This window comes from Triplophysa dalaica, chromosome 10 (genome assembly GCF_015846415.1).
Source record: "Triplophysa dalaica isolate WHDGS20190420 chromosome 10, ASM1584641v1, whole genome shotgun sequence".
In the NCBI taxonomy this organism is placed as follows: Eukaryota; Metazoa; Chordata; class Actinopteri; order Cypriniformes; family Nemacheilidae; genus Triplophysa; species Triplophysa dalaica.
This window is the reverse complement of record NC_079551.1, coordinates 21,153,124-21,171,176: the sequence shown is the minus strand read 5'-3', so window position 1 is coordinate 21,171,176 and position 18,053 is coordinate 21,153,124. Positions and strand designations below refer to the sequence as shown.

Genomic DNA, 18,053 nt, shown 5'->3' with positions numbered 1-18,053 from the left:
AACTGCCTTAATTCTACGTGGCATTGATTCAACAAGGTGCTGAAAGCATTCTTTAGAAATGTTGGCCCATATTGATAGGATAGCATCTTGCAGTTGATGGCGATTTGTGGGATGCACGAAGCTCCCGTTCCACCACATCCCAAAGATGCTCTATTGGGTTGAGATCTGGTGACTGTGGGGGCCATTTTAGTACAGTGAACTCATTGTCATGTTCAAGAAACCAATTTGAAATGATTCGAGCTTTGTGACATGGTGCATTATCCTGCTGGAAGAAGCCATCAGAGGATGGGTACATGCGGTCATAAAGGGATGGACATGGTCAGAAACAATGCTCAGGTAGGCCGTGGCATTTAAACGATGCCCAATTGCCACTAAGGTGCCTAAAGTGTGCCAAGAACACATCCCCCACACCATTACACCACCACCATAATTGCATTAATGAGAAATTGAACAGGTGTTCCTAGTAATCCTTTAGGTGGTGTACATTAGAACACACAACTGAACATTTCGATCCAAGCCAAAATATTTAATAAACATCTTTAAGACTCAGTTTTATAGTGCATGTGGAATTAAAAGAAAAATAACCTAAACAGGAAGTGCAATTGGGACCACTGTTGTTTACCTCTTCAAAATGGTTTAAATTGGGTTTCATAACAGCTGTATTTTCCTCTTTACATGCGTTGCCATAGCAGCCAAGGAACAGTACCACATTCCCGGTGAGTTTTTTTCTATCTGTCAAGCGTCCATAGTACAACCTGTGTTGTTTAAGTCATATATATTCAATATGGTGCTTGAAAGCCTCTGTGCATTATCTTCAGGTACAGAGGACACACGGTTAAACAAGGACTGTAACAGCAAACCTGTTTGTCCACCGAAATGCCGCTGTGAAGCTACTGTAGTGGACTGCTCCAATCTGCGTCTTACCAGGTTCCCCGAGCATCTGCCTCTCGCTACCACGGAACTGTAAGAGCACACGCAAATACTTGAATTAGTGAAAAAACAAACACCCAATGATACAGATAGAGTTTGAACATTATATGCTCTTCAGGTTGTTCCCACTTAACTTTTATAGCAGGGTAATTATGTAATTATGTATTCACTCCCAGGATGCATTGCTACTGTGTGATCTTGTATAGATGTTTGTCTCCAAATGACATTTGTTTTTTACTAAGGCTGTCAAACAATGAATCGCGATTAAGCGCATCCAGAATAAAAGTTTGTGTTTACATAATATACAGTATGTCTGTGTACTCTGACTATTAATTTGGTATTTATTATCACATACCTGTATTTATATTTAGGAAATATTTCGATGTATTTATTTATATTTACCAATCATTTTAATTATACATAAATGTTAGATTTTTATATTTTTCTTAAAAACACGCATGTACATGTATGTATTTTTAAATACTAAATTAATGTGCACAGTACACAGACATATATTATGTAATCATAAACTTTTATTCTGGATGCGATTAATCATTTGACAGCCCTGCTTTTTACATATAATACTTTATACTGCAGTGTATTGATAATATCAAATGCAATTTGTGTGATCTGTAGTTTCGCAGTGTTAGCCTAGCAGCTTGCTAACATTGACAAGAAATCCATTGACATCAACTGTGAATTTTGAATAAATATTTTTTTTCTAGATAGTAGACCCTGATAGCACACAAGCATCTGGGAGACGTCTATTTGATGTCTGGATTTACATACGACTGCAAGACGTATTTTTTATTGTTTGCTGATCTGCAATACGTCTCTGAGACATATCAGATGTCTTATAGACTTCTAGTAGATGTTTGCAAGATGTTTATTTGTTGATGTATATAAAACTTTACAGGTATATAAAACTTCTCTTTCTAAGATGTTTAGCAGGCGTTTTTACACAGCAGCAGTCAGCTCTGTAAGTTTTTTAAAGATTTATGTGATCCAGCATTTTATTATCTTATTTTCTCATTTAGTCGTCTTAATAACAACGACCTGTCCATCCTGGAGGCGACAGGGCTCTTTCGGTCTCTCAACCATCTGAAGAAGATGTGAGTTTGACACGTACATGTTGTACAACATATGATAAAACAACAATAAATACATCGTTTTGTTAAATAATTTAAATAACTGCTCTTGATGCGTCTCAGAAACCTAAGCAACAATAAAATCTCAGAGATTGAGGACGGAGCTTTTGACGGGGCATCGTCTGTTCTTGAACTTCATCTGACCGCCAACCACTTGGTGTCTTTGCGTGGAGGAATGTTCAGGGGAATGGACGGATTACGCATGCTGCAAGTGTCATTTCAACTATTCATTTCACTTTTGAGAATTACTAGCTGGCATAGCATAGCATAGCATAGCTAGTTATGGTTGAATTTAACAACAGTCTATATCCTGAAACTCTTTATTTCTGTTTCTTAGGATGCTCAGGAATAATCTCATCCGTTGCGTCCACAATAGCAGCTTCAGTGGTCTTCAGAATGTTCGTCTGCTCTCGCTTTATGACAACCAGCTTACGACCATCATGCCTGGAGCCTTCGACACCCTGCCAAACCTTTCCACCCTGTAAGTGCCCCTTGTTGTCACTACTACTGGATTCTTGTGATATTTTGTAGTATTTGAGCTGTTTTTATTCCGGTCTATTTATACTTTCAATGCAATCTACTTCAGAAACCTGCTGGCAAACCCGTTTAACTGCGATTGTCGTCTGTCATGGTTGGGAGAATGGCTTCGTTCTCGACAGATTGTGACGGGGAACCCTCGCTGTCAGAACCCTGCCTTTCTTAAAGAGATCCCATTGCAGGATGTGGCAAAACCAGATTTCAGCTGTGACAAGGGTAACAAGCACCATGATATCCTAAAGTGGCCTTTTTCTACCTGTAAGGGACCAGATAGCAACTAACCCTAGCAACCCCCACCAATGTCCTAGCAACATCCCAAAACACTTTATCACTGCATAAGTTGTTGTGCTATCATTCTTATGACTGTGTGTCTGAATCTTTCTCTCTCTCTGTATGTCACTTTAAGCCATCATTGAAGATGACACTAGCTGCGTCCCCAAGCCAGAGTGTCCCGAAGAGTGCACTTGTCTGGATACAGTGGTGCGTTGCAGTAACAAACACTTGTTCGGCTTACCCCGTGGCGTCCCACACAATGTCACTGAACTGTGAGTCATATTCAGGGGTGGGCAGGAGGCTGGAGATTATGCAAATGCTTTGGAATTCCTGTCTGGCTTTATTTCAGTATGTCATTAACTCAATGACAGGCGTCCTGTCTCCATAGATACCTGGATGGGAATCAGTTTGTCTCGGTGCCCAAAGAGCTTTCAACGTTTAAACACCTACAGCTGGTGTGAGTGTCTTATACTTGAACCATGACCTTTGATTGCGCTAGTAATGTGGCTGCAGTTCCACATTCGGCCACCAGGCGCAATCTGTCTAATATATTCAAATTAAATACTCAAATTTAACATGAAATATATGTTTTTGCTACAAGATACAGTTTAATTTCATAAAACCTGTAGGGATATATTGGATTGTACAAATTTAATACAATATTGCTATTGATACAATGATTTTTTTGTACATTTTAGGGACTTGAGCAACAATAAAATCAGTTCTTTGTCCAACTCGTCCTTTGCCAACATGAGCCAGCTGACCACACTGTGAGTGTTCCACATGTTTTTATGGGGGATTACCATAGATTTAATGATTTTTATATACTGTACAAACTGTTTATTTTATCCCCTAAATCTAACCATCATACAACCTTTCTGCATTTTTACATTTTCAAAAAACATAATTTAGTTTGAACAGGGCAAGAGATGCCTTTTTTTAAATGTGTCGTGTTTGTATTACAGGATCCTGAGTTATAATGCCCTGAACTGTATCCCCCCTTTTGTTTTCGGGGGCCTGTCCTCTCTACGGCTGCTGTGAGTGTATCATTCTTGTTGCTTAGATGTATGTTGATGTAAATCAGTAAACCATACTATTGTCCAGGCTGTACATCTCCTCTAATTCCCTCTATATAATATACCAGTCTATAATAATAATAGTATAATGTATAACACAAAAATATAATTATTTATATTTATTCATGTGCCAGATGTTTTTACAGTTTAAGTTAAACATTTTATTATGTTGTATGCCTTCCCTGAAAAACAAACCCATGAACTTGGTATTATTGGCATCATGCTAAATAGATCTTACAGAAACGTATAGTGAATGCGTTGGGTTTGTGAAAGCAATGTGCTGTATTTATCATGAAAAGCATTTGACCTCTTCTCAACGTCTATCTCTTGCTGTTGACTTATTTCCCTCAGCTCTCTTCATGGCAACAATATTTCTGAATTACACCAAGAAGTCTTTAGAGATTCCTCATCTTTATCTCATCTGTGAGTAACATACATCACTGTACAGAGTGACAGATACGTAGCATGTATACATTCTAAAAAAATGTTTGGTTGTTTCAACCCATGGTTGGGTCAAATATGAACCTAGAACAGAATATGGAGGTGAAAATCATCGCAATCTCCAGTGTACGGAAATATTTGGGTTTGTGCATATTTTATGTGATCATGGGTTGAAACAGTTTGTGATTAATGTTGATAAATGTTGTGACTTTTAAACTTCATACATTTATATTTTTTAGCTAAATGTATTTTCCCCATATTATAGGTTAGTTTTTCTCATAAAATGTATTCATTCGAACCAGTGTGATCATAAAGTTAAACTTATTCAAATCTATTTTAAACATTTTAACTATTTAACATTTATTTTAATTTTAAGTAAAAAATCTAATTTAGACAAATTTTTGCTTTAAATCCACATGTTTTTGTCTCAACATCAAGGGCCATTGGAGCAAATCCTCTGTACTGTGACTGTCGTCTACGTTGGTTGTCTGACTGGGTGAAAAGTGGGTATAAGGAACCCGGCATCGCCCGCTGCGCAGGGCCACAGGGCATGGAGGGCAAACTGCTGCTCACCACACCAGGCAATACCTTCCAATGCACAGGTACTGTATGTACAGAGAAATGAGCAGAGAAAATCCATTCATGTTTAAAAACAGTTTTTGACCAATCTCATATTCCTCAGGCCCCGTTGATCCATCTGTGTCTGAGAAATGCAGCCTGTGTGCCTCAAACCCCTGCCAGAATCAGGGCCAATGTCACAATGACCCCGTACATCTATACAAATGCATGTGTCCACAGGGTTACAAGGTGATTTTAAAGTGTATTGAACCATACAGCCATGATGTCATCTTTTACTTCAGTATGTGTGTTTGTTCTTAGTTATTTCTGCTGCTTGTGTCTGTCCAGGGAAAAAACTGCGAGGTCTCCGTCGACGCCTGTGAATGCAATCCATGTGTAAATGGCGGCACCTGTCAAAGTGAACACGAAAGAAAAGGCTTCAGGTGAAAAATCAAGTCTTGCTGTTATATTCACACAGCTTCAGTGAAAAAAAAAAACACACAGATGAGAACGTCTTCATGTCTCTCACCAGCTGTGCGTGTCCACCTGGATATGACGGTCAGTTCTGCGAGGTGGATGTCGATGATTGTGTCGATAACAAGTGTGAAAATGGCACCATCTGCGTGGACGGAGTGGGAAATTACACCTGTGTCTGTCCTCACCCCTTTTCAGGTAAATATAACAACAAATTACAATGGTGATGGCTTATGGGTCACCTGGGGGCTTGTGGGATGGCACAGCTAAATCTCAGCACCCCCTTTTAGAATAATTTGGTCGGATGTCACAGTTGTTGAATGATTTGTTATTGTACATTTCAGGCCAAAGATGTGAAGAGTATGAGGAAGATCTGTGTTATCCTGGTCAAAATCCCTGTCATCGTGGATCTACTTGTATTCCAACAGTCACAGGACCAAAGTACGTATTACACTGCTTTAATATTTTTAGATTCATGGATTTGATGTTAAAGTTAGTTCAAAAAATAAAATAGGGGTGAAAGAAAGGATTGAATCTTATTGATTTACCGGCTGGTCAACACAATTTTAGAGTAACACGTGTTTAAATCAATTTAGATCATTTTAATGGACTCTATTGTAACATTTCTGTTTTCTTGTATTAAATGATACTAGATCGTTTTCATTGTGTATTGTAATTAATTTGAGATCGTGTCAAGATCTATAAATATTTGGCCTTGGTGTGAATGTTCACGATGTTCTGTGTGCTTGTTTTTAGATGCATCTGTCCACCTGGTTTTGTAGGAGATGACTGCAGTATAGATTATAATGAATGTGAGGGACATTATTGTCAGAACGGTGCACGATGTGTAGATAATCTGGTAGGATATACCTGCGTTTGTCCACAGGGATACAGGTGAGACCATATACACCATGTCTTGCTTCTGATATAAAATGCTTGTATGTTTCTTTACTGTATTGCAATCGCAAACACTTTAACACAGTTTAGTATAGTATTGTTAACATAAAACTATTACTACAGCATTTATTCATTTTTAGTTAATGAGAATTTCAACATTAAATTTTTTTAATCAAAAGTTGTATCTGTTACCCTGAACAAACAAGAAACAATTGTATTCGTATTATCTAAAACATATTATACATATAGAGACATAAGTTAGTCCATGTTTGCTGATGCATTAACAGATGTTTATGATGTTTATTATTAAGATTATTTTATTTTATTATCAAAATGGTCACACTCATTTTTGTGACCTTGGCTGTGCTAGAAATATATGCTGATGTAGGGCTTTTTAAGGAATGAAAATGTAAATAACTCCAATCCATTAGGTTGTGATTAGAATAAATAATAATAATAATTTTCAAAAACCACAAATATTAAAACAATGCCGTAAACCTGTTTTTTAAATAACCATTTCCATTTTGTCTGCAGTGTCGTAATTTTCTCTATTTTTGCCTAATCCTACAAAATCTTGCAGCAGTTTGAATAAAGAACTATGCTATTTCATTATTTTTATTTAATTTGTTTATTTGCAGTGGTCGATTATGTGAAGTGTCTCTCTCTCCGTCCGGCTGCGAGTTGTTGCACTGTGAGAACGGCGCCCCCTGTGCAGAGAGTGAGGGAGGTGCAGTGTGTCAGTGTTTGCCAGGGTTCGGGGGACCACAATGTGAAAAGCTTCTCAGTGTCAACTTCATTGACAGAGACTCTTACCTGCTGCTCAGTGATCTTAAAAACTGGCCCCAAACCAACATAACCCTGCAGGTACAAAACACTTAACAGTACAAGAAATCACACATATGCATTGTTTATATATTAAAATATAATGTGTAGCTGGATATATCTGTATAAAATATATCATATTATTTATATATATATTTTTTTTCACTGACCTTATGGCACATAAACAGCTGATAAACATATAAATATAAATGAAGGCTAATTTAAAGAAGAAGTTTTGTAAGTAATTGTTTTCAATTATTTAACCCTATTCAACCCTATTGGTAAAGCACTGTGGTTCCAAACGTAAGGTCATGCACTGTAAAAAAAACTTAAAAAATAAAGTTAAAGGCTTCATAAAATGTTAAGGTCAAATCAAATTAACTTTATGAGTCAATTCAACTTCAATTATATTGAGCTGAGTTTTTGCATTTAAACACGCATTTACATTTCAAGTTCATAGCTTTACACATTTAGTTTTTAAAAAACTATATTTTATAAAATAATATTTATGAATCCCTTCATAACGTGTTTGAAATATCGCACTGATGTTGTGGTGTGAGGTTCCCAGTGAATTCACATCCAGATTTTGGTATCCTGAGATTTTCCATCATGGTTCACAAATAAAAGTCATTAAAAAGTTTATTAAATGAATTGTATATTAATTATACACCAATTTCTTTAGGTGATATTTCAAATTGATCAATTAATAAAAATGTGTATAATTTAAGATTTATGGTTTAATTCTACATAAAAAATTATTATTGGCGCCTTGAATTATACCTGCTGAAATATTTTTACTAGTCACGTTTCATGTCATTTACAGCTACAGTATATGCATTTAGTAAATACTTTCATCTAAAGCAACAAAAATGTACTAAGGTATTCTGTTATTAATTTGTTTCTCTTCCCTGTGAATGAAACCCATGACCTTGGTGTTTTTTAACACAGTGACGGGCTACATGAAATACTATTTGCTATTCAGGAATTAACATTTGCTGTCCCAGCCTGTTTCTCAAATCAGATATTGAGAAGGTTTCCCTCTCTTCTGAATGGCACCCATCCCTATACTTTAAAATTTGACTCCAGGTCTCCACGGCTGAGGACAATGGCGTCCTTCTCTACAATGGAGTCAACGACCATATTGCAGTAGAGCTGTATGAGGGCCATGTCAAAGTGACCTATGATTCAGGAAACCAGCCAGGCAGTACCATTTATAGGTGCGTCAATTAAAGGTCAAGCTCACCTAAAGGCACATACATGTGAGAATCACTAACTCGCCAGATTTTCTATTTTCGCAGCTCTGAAATAGTGAACGACGGAGAGTTTCATACGGTCGAGTTAGTTACTTATGACCGAATGGTCAATCTGTCAGTTGACGGAGGGCTTCCCACGACTCTAGACAGTTTGGGACACGTCCAACCTCTCACTAAAGACGCCTCGCTATATGTAGGCGGTAAGATGAATGCAACCAACACCACCAGTTGGCCCTTTTCCAAACTTCTCCTTTAATTTATGTTTTCCCATCAGGTATGCCTGAAAACTCCCAGTCACTGTCGTTCAACCCGTGGCCGCCTGTCAACGGATCCAGTTTTCAGGGCTGCATTCGGAATCTGTACATTAATAATGAACTGCAGGATTTTACTCAAACTCAGATGAAGCCCGGGGTGGTGCCGGGGTGCCAGCCCTGTCAAGAGCTCCGCTGCGTGCATGGACTGTGCCAGCCGGAGACCGCTGTCGGGCCCGTGTGCCGCTGTCAGCCGGGCTGGGGAGGACCTCACTGTGATCAAGCTCTTCTTACAGCTGCTGCTAACCCTTGCCAGAAAAACAAGTGAGTACTTGTCTGTTCACGGCACCTGTTTTATTCCATATTTGCTATTATATGTTATTCTGTCTGCAGCTTGAAAACAACAAACAAAAATACACAGAAGTTTGGTTGTTTAGGGTGCCTGAGCAAGTCGCAACCAGCGTTGGGGTGAAGCATTACAAGAAACACGCGTTATGTAATTAAATTACTTTTACAAAGTGAGAAAGTAATGCATTACTTTAACAATTTAATCATTAAAAGTTGAAATACTTATTAAAAATCATGATGCAAATTACTGGGATTAAGTTGTGTAACATTTTAAAACCATAGAACTCATGCATGTGCAGGAACAAACACAGGAAGTGCAGGAAGTCAGACAAAAAGAGATGGCAGACCAGAGGTTTACGTTTATGCGAAAGAAATATATACGTTATTTTGAAATCCATATTTTGTCAAACATGAATTAATGTGTTTAGCTGTGCTAATAGTTTTGCACAAAATAGGAAAGTCACCATGAATTGAAAATGTATTATTGTTATGTTTTTAATATTGTCGTATTTTTATAAATGACTCATGTGTGAAAACTTCACTTCCCTTCACGAGGTGAGGGGGTGGCTATCAAGGACTCATTTCTACAATTCCAGCAAGATGTCGCTGAAAAGATTAAAATCCTGCAACTATCCAATCAGTTCTTGATGGACAAAATCAAGTCCCATCTACATATGTTTCATTTCACGAGCCGTTTCACTCGGATCTACGTCATGATAGCGAAGAAAAGACATGCACGACTTTAGTTTCATGCCTACTTTTTAAACAATCCTCTAAATTGCAACCTCTAAAGCCAGTGGCAAACTTCTATTTTACGTGTCATCCTTGCAAAGTATAATAAATACCTTTGACTCATACGAGTACAAACGGGTTTCGACGCATGCTCATTACGACATAATGCAATACCTCTCCGGGCCTACAGGGTTCAGGTTTTCGCAACTACCGTGAATCGATACTCGCTAGACGCTGTTGCCACCTGGTTTTAAAGTAATTACTGCAAGAAATGGAATACGAGGATTTCATATGCGAGGTAACAAAATTAAGGTGGTGCGCATACTGATCTGATGACGAAATTCGCATCACGCGCACTATACGCTGACCCTCGCGTACGCGTAAAAAGGGAACTATACTTCAGCCTTAAGCCATTGCCTACCCACTCAACAGTGTAAATGCAACAAAACTTTTTTAGTAACAGTTTCCCCAACACTGGTCGCAACTCGCTGCATTAAGGCCCATTCACAGTAGGAGTAAACATAAAACAACTAGAATTCATTATTTTCCACATGGGCGTGTCCAGCATTAGTGTGTATATTAGTTTTTGATTCAAGTGTGGCATTAACATCAGGAGTATTTTTTCTTTTGGTTTGCAACTATCAATTCGTAAATAAAAGTAGATGAAAAAAGATCATCAAATGCAACGTAGGTAGCTCTCTGTTATAAAGTATTTAATTCACTAAAATCTAGAAATACTGTAGGCATTATTTAGATTTGATCAAAAATAGGGGGAAAATATAATCTTAAGCAAATAAAAGTAAAAACTCAATAAACCTATTCAAACAACTAATCTTTTTCACATTTTACTTGTATTTCCTGTTAGGTGTGTCCATGGTACGTGTGTTCCAGTAGACGTTCAATCTTACCGCTGCGAGTGTGCGGAGGGTTTCCACGGCTCCTTATGCAGTCAACCGGACGTCCCTCCCAGTCCCTGCACAGCACTAAACTGTCAACATGGCTACTGTGAGGTATCACAGACGGGACAGGCGCAATGTATCTGCGACAGTGGCTACAGTGGACAATTATGTGACATAGGTAACTCACATTTACATTATACTCATGTCCATGAAAAATTTATTTTAATGGGTTTGTTTACCCCAAAATAAAATGACTCACCCTTATGTATTTCCACATGACGGAGGGATTCGTGTTTTTTGTATGTACAAAATTAGACATCAAGGGTGAATAACGCTACGACAAACAACATGTAAAATTTTGAATGCACTGTCCCTTTAAGAGAAATATGCTTTACATTAACTCACTCATGTGTGTTTGTTTCCAGTTGCTCCCTGTAGAGGAGAATCTGTGAGGGACTTTCATCGCATACGCCGCGGTGAGCTCCAGTGTCGTAGCACCCAGCCCCTGTCCTGGCAGGAGTGTCGCGGCGGCTGCAGGGCGGACACAGGCCTGTGCTGCACCAGCATCAGAGTACGCCGCAGACGCTACAGCTTCCAGTGTGACGACGGCACGTCATTTACACAAGACATTGAGAAGACCGTAGAATGTGGCTGTGATAAGTGTGTGTAGTCACAAAGAAGGATCACAGGCTGCAGAAGACACGTTATGTATCAGTGTATCATGGACCATATTATCTGTGATGTAGGAGTTTGAAGAACTGTTTAAGAGAAGATTGCATGAGAACGATGATGCCAGAATTCATTTTGACATCTAAATGTTGAGTCGTGCTGTCCGACGAATGAACTTTTAAATGTCGAAAGTAAAGAGCTAACCAAAAATTGGATTAGATGCTTAGATATATTCATTCAGTTTAACAGAAAACATGTTAAAGTACATTATAGTATTTGCATTTATAACATTCATTGTGATATATTTGTTTAACTTTAAGTTTGATTGTAATATATACAGTTTTTAATTTCGATATAGTATTTTTGTATGTTAAACACCATTTTTTTTTGTTTTCTACACACGTTTATTTTACAAAGTAGCTTTTGTGTTTTTCATTTAATGCAGTCTGGTGCCAATCTTTTGTTGTTGACAAGTGATATTGTTTCTATTTATTTCATTAAAGTTTTTGCCTCTTAATTTTTTGGTTTAACTCAGTTTTTTTGTTTTGTTAATTTGGGCTGTTTATGCATTTGCATTGTACAAAATGCAAAGGAAGAATTGTTCATAGACTTATACTAGTCTAGTAGTTCATAGGCTAATATGGTTTTGTATATAACATTTCTGACACGTATGTCTAAAAATATTCCTATATATATATATATATGGCGGCTCTCATTGCCAAACCAGTAGACAGACGTACACGTATAGTTGCGAGGGTGCTGATGCTTATTAGCTGTAGTCAAAATAATCCACCTACATGTCTCTGTGATATATGTTACAGGTCCCTTCTTTAATGCAAATCACTGTGCCATATACACTTTTTATTGTCTGACCAACAAAACCATTGCATCAGATGTTAATACCCCCACTCTCCTTAATTTGCTGTATGATTTGAGGTTATCATTCACATTTGTGGTATTGCAATGTTGTTAGTATGATAGAGATGCTCGCCTAAGAAAAAAATAAGACATCAGGATACAAAGAAAAAATATAACAAAAAACTAAAAAAGACCAAATAGGAGAATAGAAAAGCTGACCATGCACTGCAGACCTTGCACTGCCACACAGTGCTTGTCAGCCGGCTCAAGTGCACACAGCTATTTTTAACAGCCCTCAACAACCCACAATGCTTCAAATTAACCATGATAACCTTTGTACCAAAGTCCTCTAATCCAAGCTGTCTTAATCATTACAGAGTTGCAGGAATGTCTGTTGCTATGAAGGCTTTAAAGCGTAGGCTACTATACCAGCTCACCTTAATATGAGCTCACCTCAACATGCCTTTAGGAATCTGGGGGAGATTCTCTGTAATTCTCTTTACTAAATCAGAGGCTTTCAAGATTCTTCAATAAATGATTTAATAATTAAATGAGATTATACATTTAGTGCTTTTTAAATGATTGTCTAGGGTTGATGCTGCTGCATTACAGACGCCTCGTGTTTACAATATTTTCCACTTCAAGTTTCATCTTGGTAACCATTTTTGGAACCGCGGTGTTTAACTAAATCGTGACGTTATTTCCGGTTTTGAGCGGAAATATCCTAAATCCGAGGTGTGCGGAACGCAGCATGTGAAGGTCCGCGTCAAAACTGGCTCTGAAAGAAAGACTAAAATCGCAAAAACAAAATTGAAATGACTTGTTTAAATGGTTTTTTTATTAGGCTAAAACTTAAAAGAAATAATAATTTGAAGGCTCTTGGAATGCCTGGTTTTAATTGGTCAGTTGTGGCATTCACCACCTGTCCGATATTTGGGATTAATAACAGTTGTCATGACAACGCTCATTCGTCTCGGTTTCCGCTTCCAAACGCGCGTAGGCTACTTGATATCTTTATTTTGTGCGCAAAGACTACTCCAAGTAATGTTAAAATGCGATGTATTTTTATAATAACAGCATGCGAAGTGTGTAACTAGCAGAGACCGTGCTATCTGATTAGCACTTCAGCTGAGAAGCCGTCAGATTCACAAAGGTAAAGACGTAAAAAGTGAATTACACGGAGTGTAAAGTGTCACTGGGATGGAGAAAGTTGTTCGTAGCTCTTAAATTGTAGGTGTTTACAAACTCTGGAAAAATGTTTGCGGTTGTGGGCTACGTCATTCAAAACACAACATGGCGATTATTTCCTTCCTTGTGTTTATACATGTGCATACCCAACCCTTTATTAAGAATTGCATTTATATTTAAAATCTATTAACGGGAATCCAGACCTAATTATTTTGTTTTTTGCATGTAAAAGTGCAAATTTAATTTAACTTAAGTTATGAATTGGGATGTTGCGCTATCTAGCGCCAAAAGCAGTTAGCATTCCGAAACGATGTTTTTATAGACGGTTTTGGCGGCAACAACATGAACAAACGTGGCCCAAACGTAACTTATAGTAGACATCCGCAATAAATCAATAACTGTTGAGTAGTTTTAATTTAATACAATTAATATAAAATAAAATACTAAAATTAATATAGCCTAGCCAATTACTAGACAGTAGCCAGAACGATAACCAAACACAGACTCGAAGTTAACTTCCAGCTTTCATCGGACGCACACCTGGCCCCTAGTTAACTTCCGGTCTAAGTTAGGTTTTATAAACTATTTTATATTAAATTACATTATATTCTGTTGTTTTTATGATGACAGCTTTTAAATTTTTCAAAAACTTGACGTGTCTTGAGGACTACAGTAATCACGCTGTTTTTTGTAGTTACATCGTTACCTGCAGTACACTGCTCCACCACTAGAGGACCATCTGCTGAATTCAAGAATGACTCCCCAAGAAGTATTCAGAGTGAACAGGTAGATTTAATCATATAAATCAAAAGTTAAAATAAATATTTGTTAGGAAGGAAGGAAACTTGTCATGGTATAAGTCTACCTGTCTCTGCTGCATGTTAAGATAAGATGTGGGTGGTGGTGACAGGTGAGTCGAATAATTGTCGATTATAGAAAGGAATATTCTGGGTTATGCTGTCAGTAAGCACAGAAATAATTCAGATTCATTAAAGAAGTCTGTGTGGGGATATTAAACAGTACTGCAAATGCTGGAATACAAGGTTATCACCGATTCAAAAGTACACTCATGACTCTCATTGCAATGCACAAACATTACGGTGTGGTCTCCCGGACAGGGCTTAGTTTAAGACAGGACTAGTCCTTAGTTAAATAAGGATATTCAAGTCGTTTTAAAAACATACTTTACAAAATACACTACTGGTGGAAATATTGATCAAAACTGTATCAAAAATATATTTTAAGATATGTCTAAAGAGTCTTAACTAGACTTAAGCCCTGTCCGGGAAACCTCTCAGTACATGTGCTATCACAAGGATGGTATAGAATTTCAATCTTTCAACTCAATCCTTGTAGAGGCTATGTGGAAAGTTTTACATTAAAAAAGAAAAGAAAAAGGTAAACCACAGAAGAATGTTTAAAAAATATCCATAAAGCCCTTTTACATAAACCCTCAACACTTGAAATATGTTAAAACATAACCTGAGTATATTCCGCTTAGAAAAGTAGTACCTTCTCAAAAACAGTTAAACATTATCTGAAAATGTTCATGCTTGAACACAAATATGAGCTTATAGAAATATTACATATTAGGGCAATTCCAGTATTATGGATGTGTCATTTTCGGTCAAAAATTGCATTGTAAATTCTTAGAGAATGTATTTATTACCAATATATTGAATTATCTGTTATATTTGACTAAACCCTTGATGATAGTCCAGACATCAGGAACATTTTTAGTTTTTTATTTTAAAAAGAGAAAAAAATAAAAAGGAAACACATTTTTGAGACAACATGCTTTTTAGGATTTCTGTGAAATAATTTGGAAACAATAAGGTTTGGCTTATTATAGACCATGAAAAATTTATTTTATTAAAAATTGAATGTGCCGATTCTCTAATAACTGTGCTTAAAAAGTATTTAAAAACTGACATTTGCATAGACTTACCCATTAGTCAAAATCGTAGATAATGCGTCCATTTTATTTGAGTTGCTAAAATGTTCAGGTATTTTAACATGTAAACTGTCCTCTAAAAAAGACAGTGGATGTACTTGTTCTGTATGTGTGAGCATAATGGCCTTTATGACAAACACATTTTTTTGCATTGCTTAATTGAATCCATTTTCTGCAGTTGTTATTGAGTAATGGGGGCACTTGCTGAGCACCTACAGCTGTGCACAGCACGAAGGCCTCTATGATTATGGACCTGACCTTTCCACTCACTGACATATGTCAGTTTAAAACTATGCAGACCTGCGCTGTGTAAGTGTTGTGTGTGTTCGCATTGTTAAAATATGGCCCAATCAAAAACTAGGTGATGTCAAATGATTTCGTTGATGTAATGTGTTTAAGGTCACCGTGCATGACACGCAACATTGTCATTAATCACAAACAGTGCAGGCTTTTGACATATCTTGGTGTTGCGGACTGGTTATTACCTAAATGGCACATTAACATAATTGGAAATGTAATGGGAAGGAAAGTAGCCAAAATTTAAAGGTCATTAAGTTTGGCCTCTGACATGGGAAACAGAAAACAAGTTTTTTTGGTTATAAGGTGTGCATTTTTGGTACTGGACTGCTAAGATTAACCATCTCTAAATCTTTCAAATATGATCTCCAGCTTTCATCTTTATCAGTATTTATTATGTTTATTCTTATATTGACCTTTATATCCATCCATAAGTTCTTTCAGTAATAGCCCAGGTACTGAGATCATAAGCATCAGTAAAGTAACATACACAATAAGAAACTCGAAACGTTGTTTTCACAACAAAAATTTATTAGAAGAATAGTGGTTTTCATAAGAAGGTTCTAGCATCCAGTGAATACTAACTTGCACAATGTTACAATTGAAAAAATGGCATTTTTTCCTAATGGGTAAAATATAACCAGTAAACTCCACACATGCACAAAGACGGATCTAATCAGCATTTTGCTTAACGGTCAATGCAAATAAAAAGAAAGAGAAAACATTTTTTCGTTTCGTTTTAAATTAGACCACAGAAAATCTAATCAGTTTTTCATTTCCTTTTTTCTTTTTAAAAAATCACATACAATAGGAGACAGCTTATTATTCATTAGCCCAGCTTGTAAATAAGAATTTGCATCAAAAAACAAAACTAAAAAGAAATGAAAGAAACATAGTGCAATCAAACCAAAAAAGTTATTGTGATCTTCATAAGTGCTCTAACACAGACATCGATATAAGTCTAGCATAAAAGTCCAACACACAGTACAAAAAGGAACAAATTAATATACATAAATAAATCTACAGTACAAGAAAATATTAAACTATACAATGTTTCTGTCAAAGAGTAAACAGTATATATTGAAATGAGGTCTATTCCAGTTTTGGAGCGCCTGTCTTCCGACCACTTGACTGAATCAGAGCAACCAGTGTTAAAAGGCAAGATGCCATTTTGTAAAAAGCACTCACTATTAGCTAGACGGTCTGAGGTATATCGAAAACAGAGAAGATTCGAAAAAAGCAGCACCTTATCCCAAACCGGCAAACCTACGCGTTTTAAAAACTATTACGCTCTGTCTCGTGATAAGAGTTAACATGTAAGTATTTGAATTAAAAAGCCTGAATTTTCTAATCCAAGTAGGTGTGTAGATAACACGCCTGCTGCCGACTGTTAGCCATTTCTAACTTAAACCCGTGAGAACGACTGGAACGTTTCAAAATCTGTAAATCGGAAGAAAAATGTTAAACAACATAGACACTAATATACGAAATTGGGAGTTAATGCTGCCCAGATGTTCCCCGTGAGTAAAATTATAAATCTTTAATATAAACATTTCCTGCATTTCAATGATTTTCAAATAACTGTTATTGTAAAAGGTCAAACACAACCTGTTCATAAATCCTTTATTTTGAAAGCAGGCACCCTACAAGCTCAAAAAACGTAGCAAAAACAAATCTGTATAAATGTTGGCTTTGTTGTACAAGCACAAATGAAAACCAGACCGAATAGTAAACTGTATCACGAGGCAGTTTATTCAGGCAGTTTTGTCGCTTAAATACTTACATGCTTAAAGAAGAGACAGAAACTAGCAATTCCGGAGTGTGAATGAGAAAGATCACGCCTCACGCTTTAGAGGTACGTCTGTGAAGGAGTGCTAAGACCGGTCAACCACTGTCATCGACGGGTCTGAAGTGGTGTGTGTCTAAATAGCGTTGTATTGTCTTCAGGCATTTTAGGCACAGTGTGCGCAGAGGAAATCGTAATGAAAAGCACTGCCTGGCTAAGTGTTACACTTCACCTGAAGTTTTCGCTTTGACATTCATTTAGTATATTGTACTTAAGTCTGGATACAAAGAATACAAAAACTAAAAAGGACAGCGGAGAAAAATGCGACGACAGGTTTAAAACGACTCACGTCTTGCTCATTTTTTCCCTAAAATACGTAGCGGTATTTGTAATATTTTTACAGCTAGGCCGCAGAATCAAGAAAGTACCTGAATAGATTAAATCAGAGTGTCGTTTGTCCCTGAGGGATTCGTAGTTGTGGCTTTGTAATAATAGGATAGATTTTAAGATAAATCGAGAAAAGGAATTTGTTTTCTTTGATGATCAAGAAAATCAATGCTTGGAGGCTTATCTTTTCCGAAATCGCATGATTGAGAATCGTCAAAGTAATGGTCTATCCACACAACGCTCGAGCGAAAGTAAAAGCAGCTTTGCACACTCAT

At 36.9% G+C, this 18,053-nt stretch overlaps 1 protein-coding gene and 1 long non-coding RNA gene across 3 annotated transcripts in view; both read left to right on the top strand.

The window, feature by feature from the left end:
* The window catches only part of slit1b (slit homolog 1b (Drosophila)), a 34,301-nt gene extending 22,491 nt beyond the window's left edge, over positions 1 to 11,810 (top strand). Inside the window, exons 16-38 of one of the 2 annotated variants that reach the window (XM_056758660.1) lie at positions 690 to 716; positions 819 to 963; positions 1,968 to 2,042; positions 2,142 to 2,285; positions 2,416 to 2,559; positions 2,665 to 2,831; positions 3,022 to 3,160; positions 3,277 to 3,345; positions 3,587 to 3,658; positions 3,854 to 3,925; positions 4,316 to 4,387; positions 4,844 to 5,007; positions 5,088 to 5,212; positions 5,312 to 5,406; positions 5,496 to 5,635; positions 5,782 to 5,878; positions 6,194 to 6,331; positions 6,973 to 7,198; positions 8,243 to 8,373; positions 8,455 to 8,609; positions 8,684 to 8,984; positions 10,606 to 10,817; positions 11,065 to 11,810. In XM_056758660.1, the coding sequence (XP_056614638.1) occupies positions 690 to 716; positions 819 to 963; positions 1,968 to 2,042; positions 2,142 to 2,285; positions 2,416 to 2,559; positions 2,665 to 2,831; positions 3,022 to 3,160; positions 3,277 to 3,345; positions 3,587 to 3,658; positions 3,854 to 3,925; positions 4,316 to 4,387; positions 4,844 to 5,007; positions 5,088 to 5,212; positions 5,312 to 5,406; positions 5,496 to 5,635; positions 5,782 to 5,878; positions 6,194 to 6,331; positions 6,973 to 7,198; positions 8,243 to 8,373; positions 8,455 to 8,609; positions 8,684 to 8,984; positions 10,606 to 10,817; positions 11,065 to 11,309 (3,155 nt within the window). In that variant the 3' untranslated portion in view covers positions 11,310 to 11,810. The remainder of the gene's footprint in view (positions 1 to 689; positions 717 to 818; positions 964 to 1,967; positions 2,043 to 2,141; positions 2,286 to 2,415; positions 2,560 to 2,664; positions 2,832 to 3,021; positions 3,161 to 3,276; positions 3,346 to 3,586; positions 3,659 to 3,853; positions 3,926 to 4,315; positions 4,388 to 4,843; positions 5,008 to 5,087; positions 5,213 to 5,311; positions 5,407 to 5,495; positions 5,636 to 5,781; positions 5,879 to 6,193; positions 6,332 to 6,972; positions 7,199 to 8,242; positions 8,374 to 8,454; positions 8,610 to 8,683; positions 8,985 to 10,605; positions 10,818 to 11,064) is intronic. The other variant, XM_056758661.1, reaches the window with a different exon arrangement.
* A 1,137-nt stretch (positions 11,811 to 12,947) lies between these two features.
* The window catches only part of LOC130429603 (uncharacterized), a 37,581-nt gene continuing 32,475 nt past the window's right edge, over positions 12,948 to 18,053 (top strand). Inside the window, exons 1-2 of the long non-coding RNA XR_008907643.1 lie at positions 12,948 to 13,319; positions 14,049 to 14,140. This is a non-coding gene — a long non-coding RNA (uncharacterized LOC130429603). The remainder of the gene's footprint in view (positions 13,320 to 14,048; positions 14,141 to 18,053) is intronic.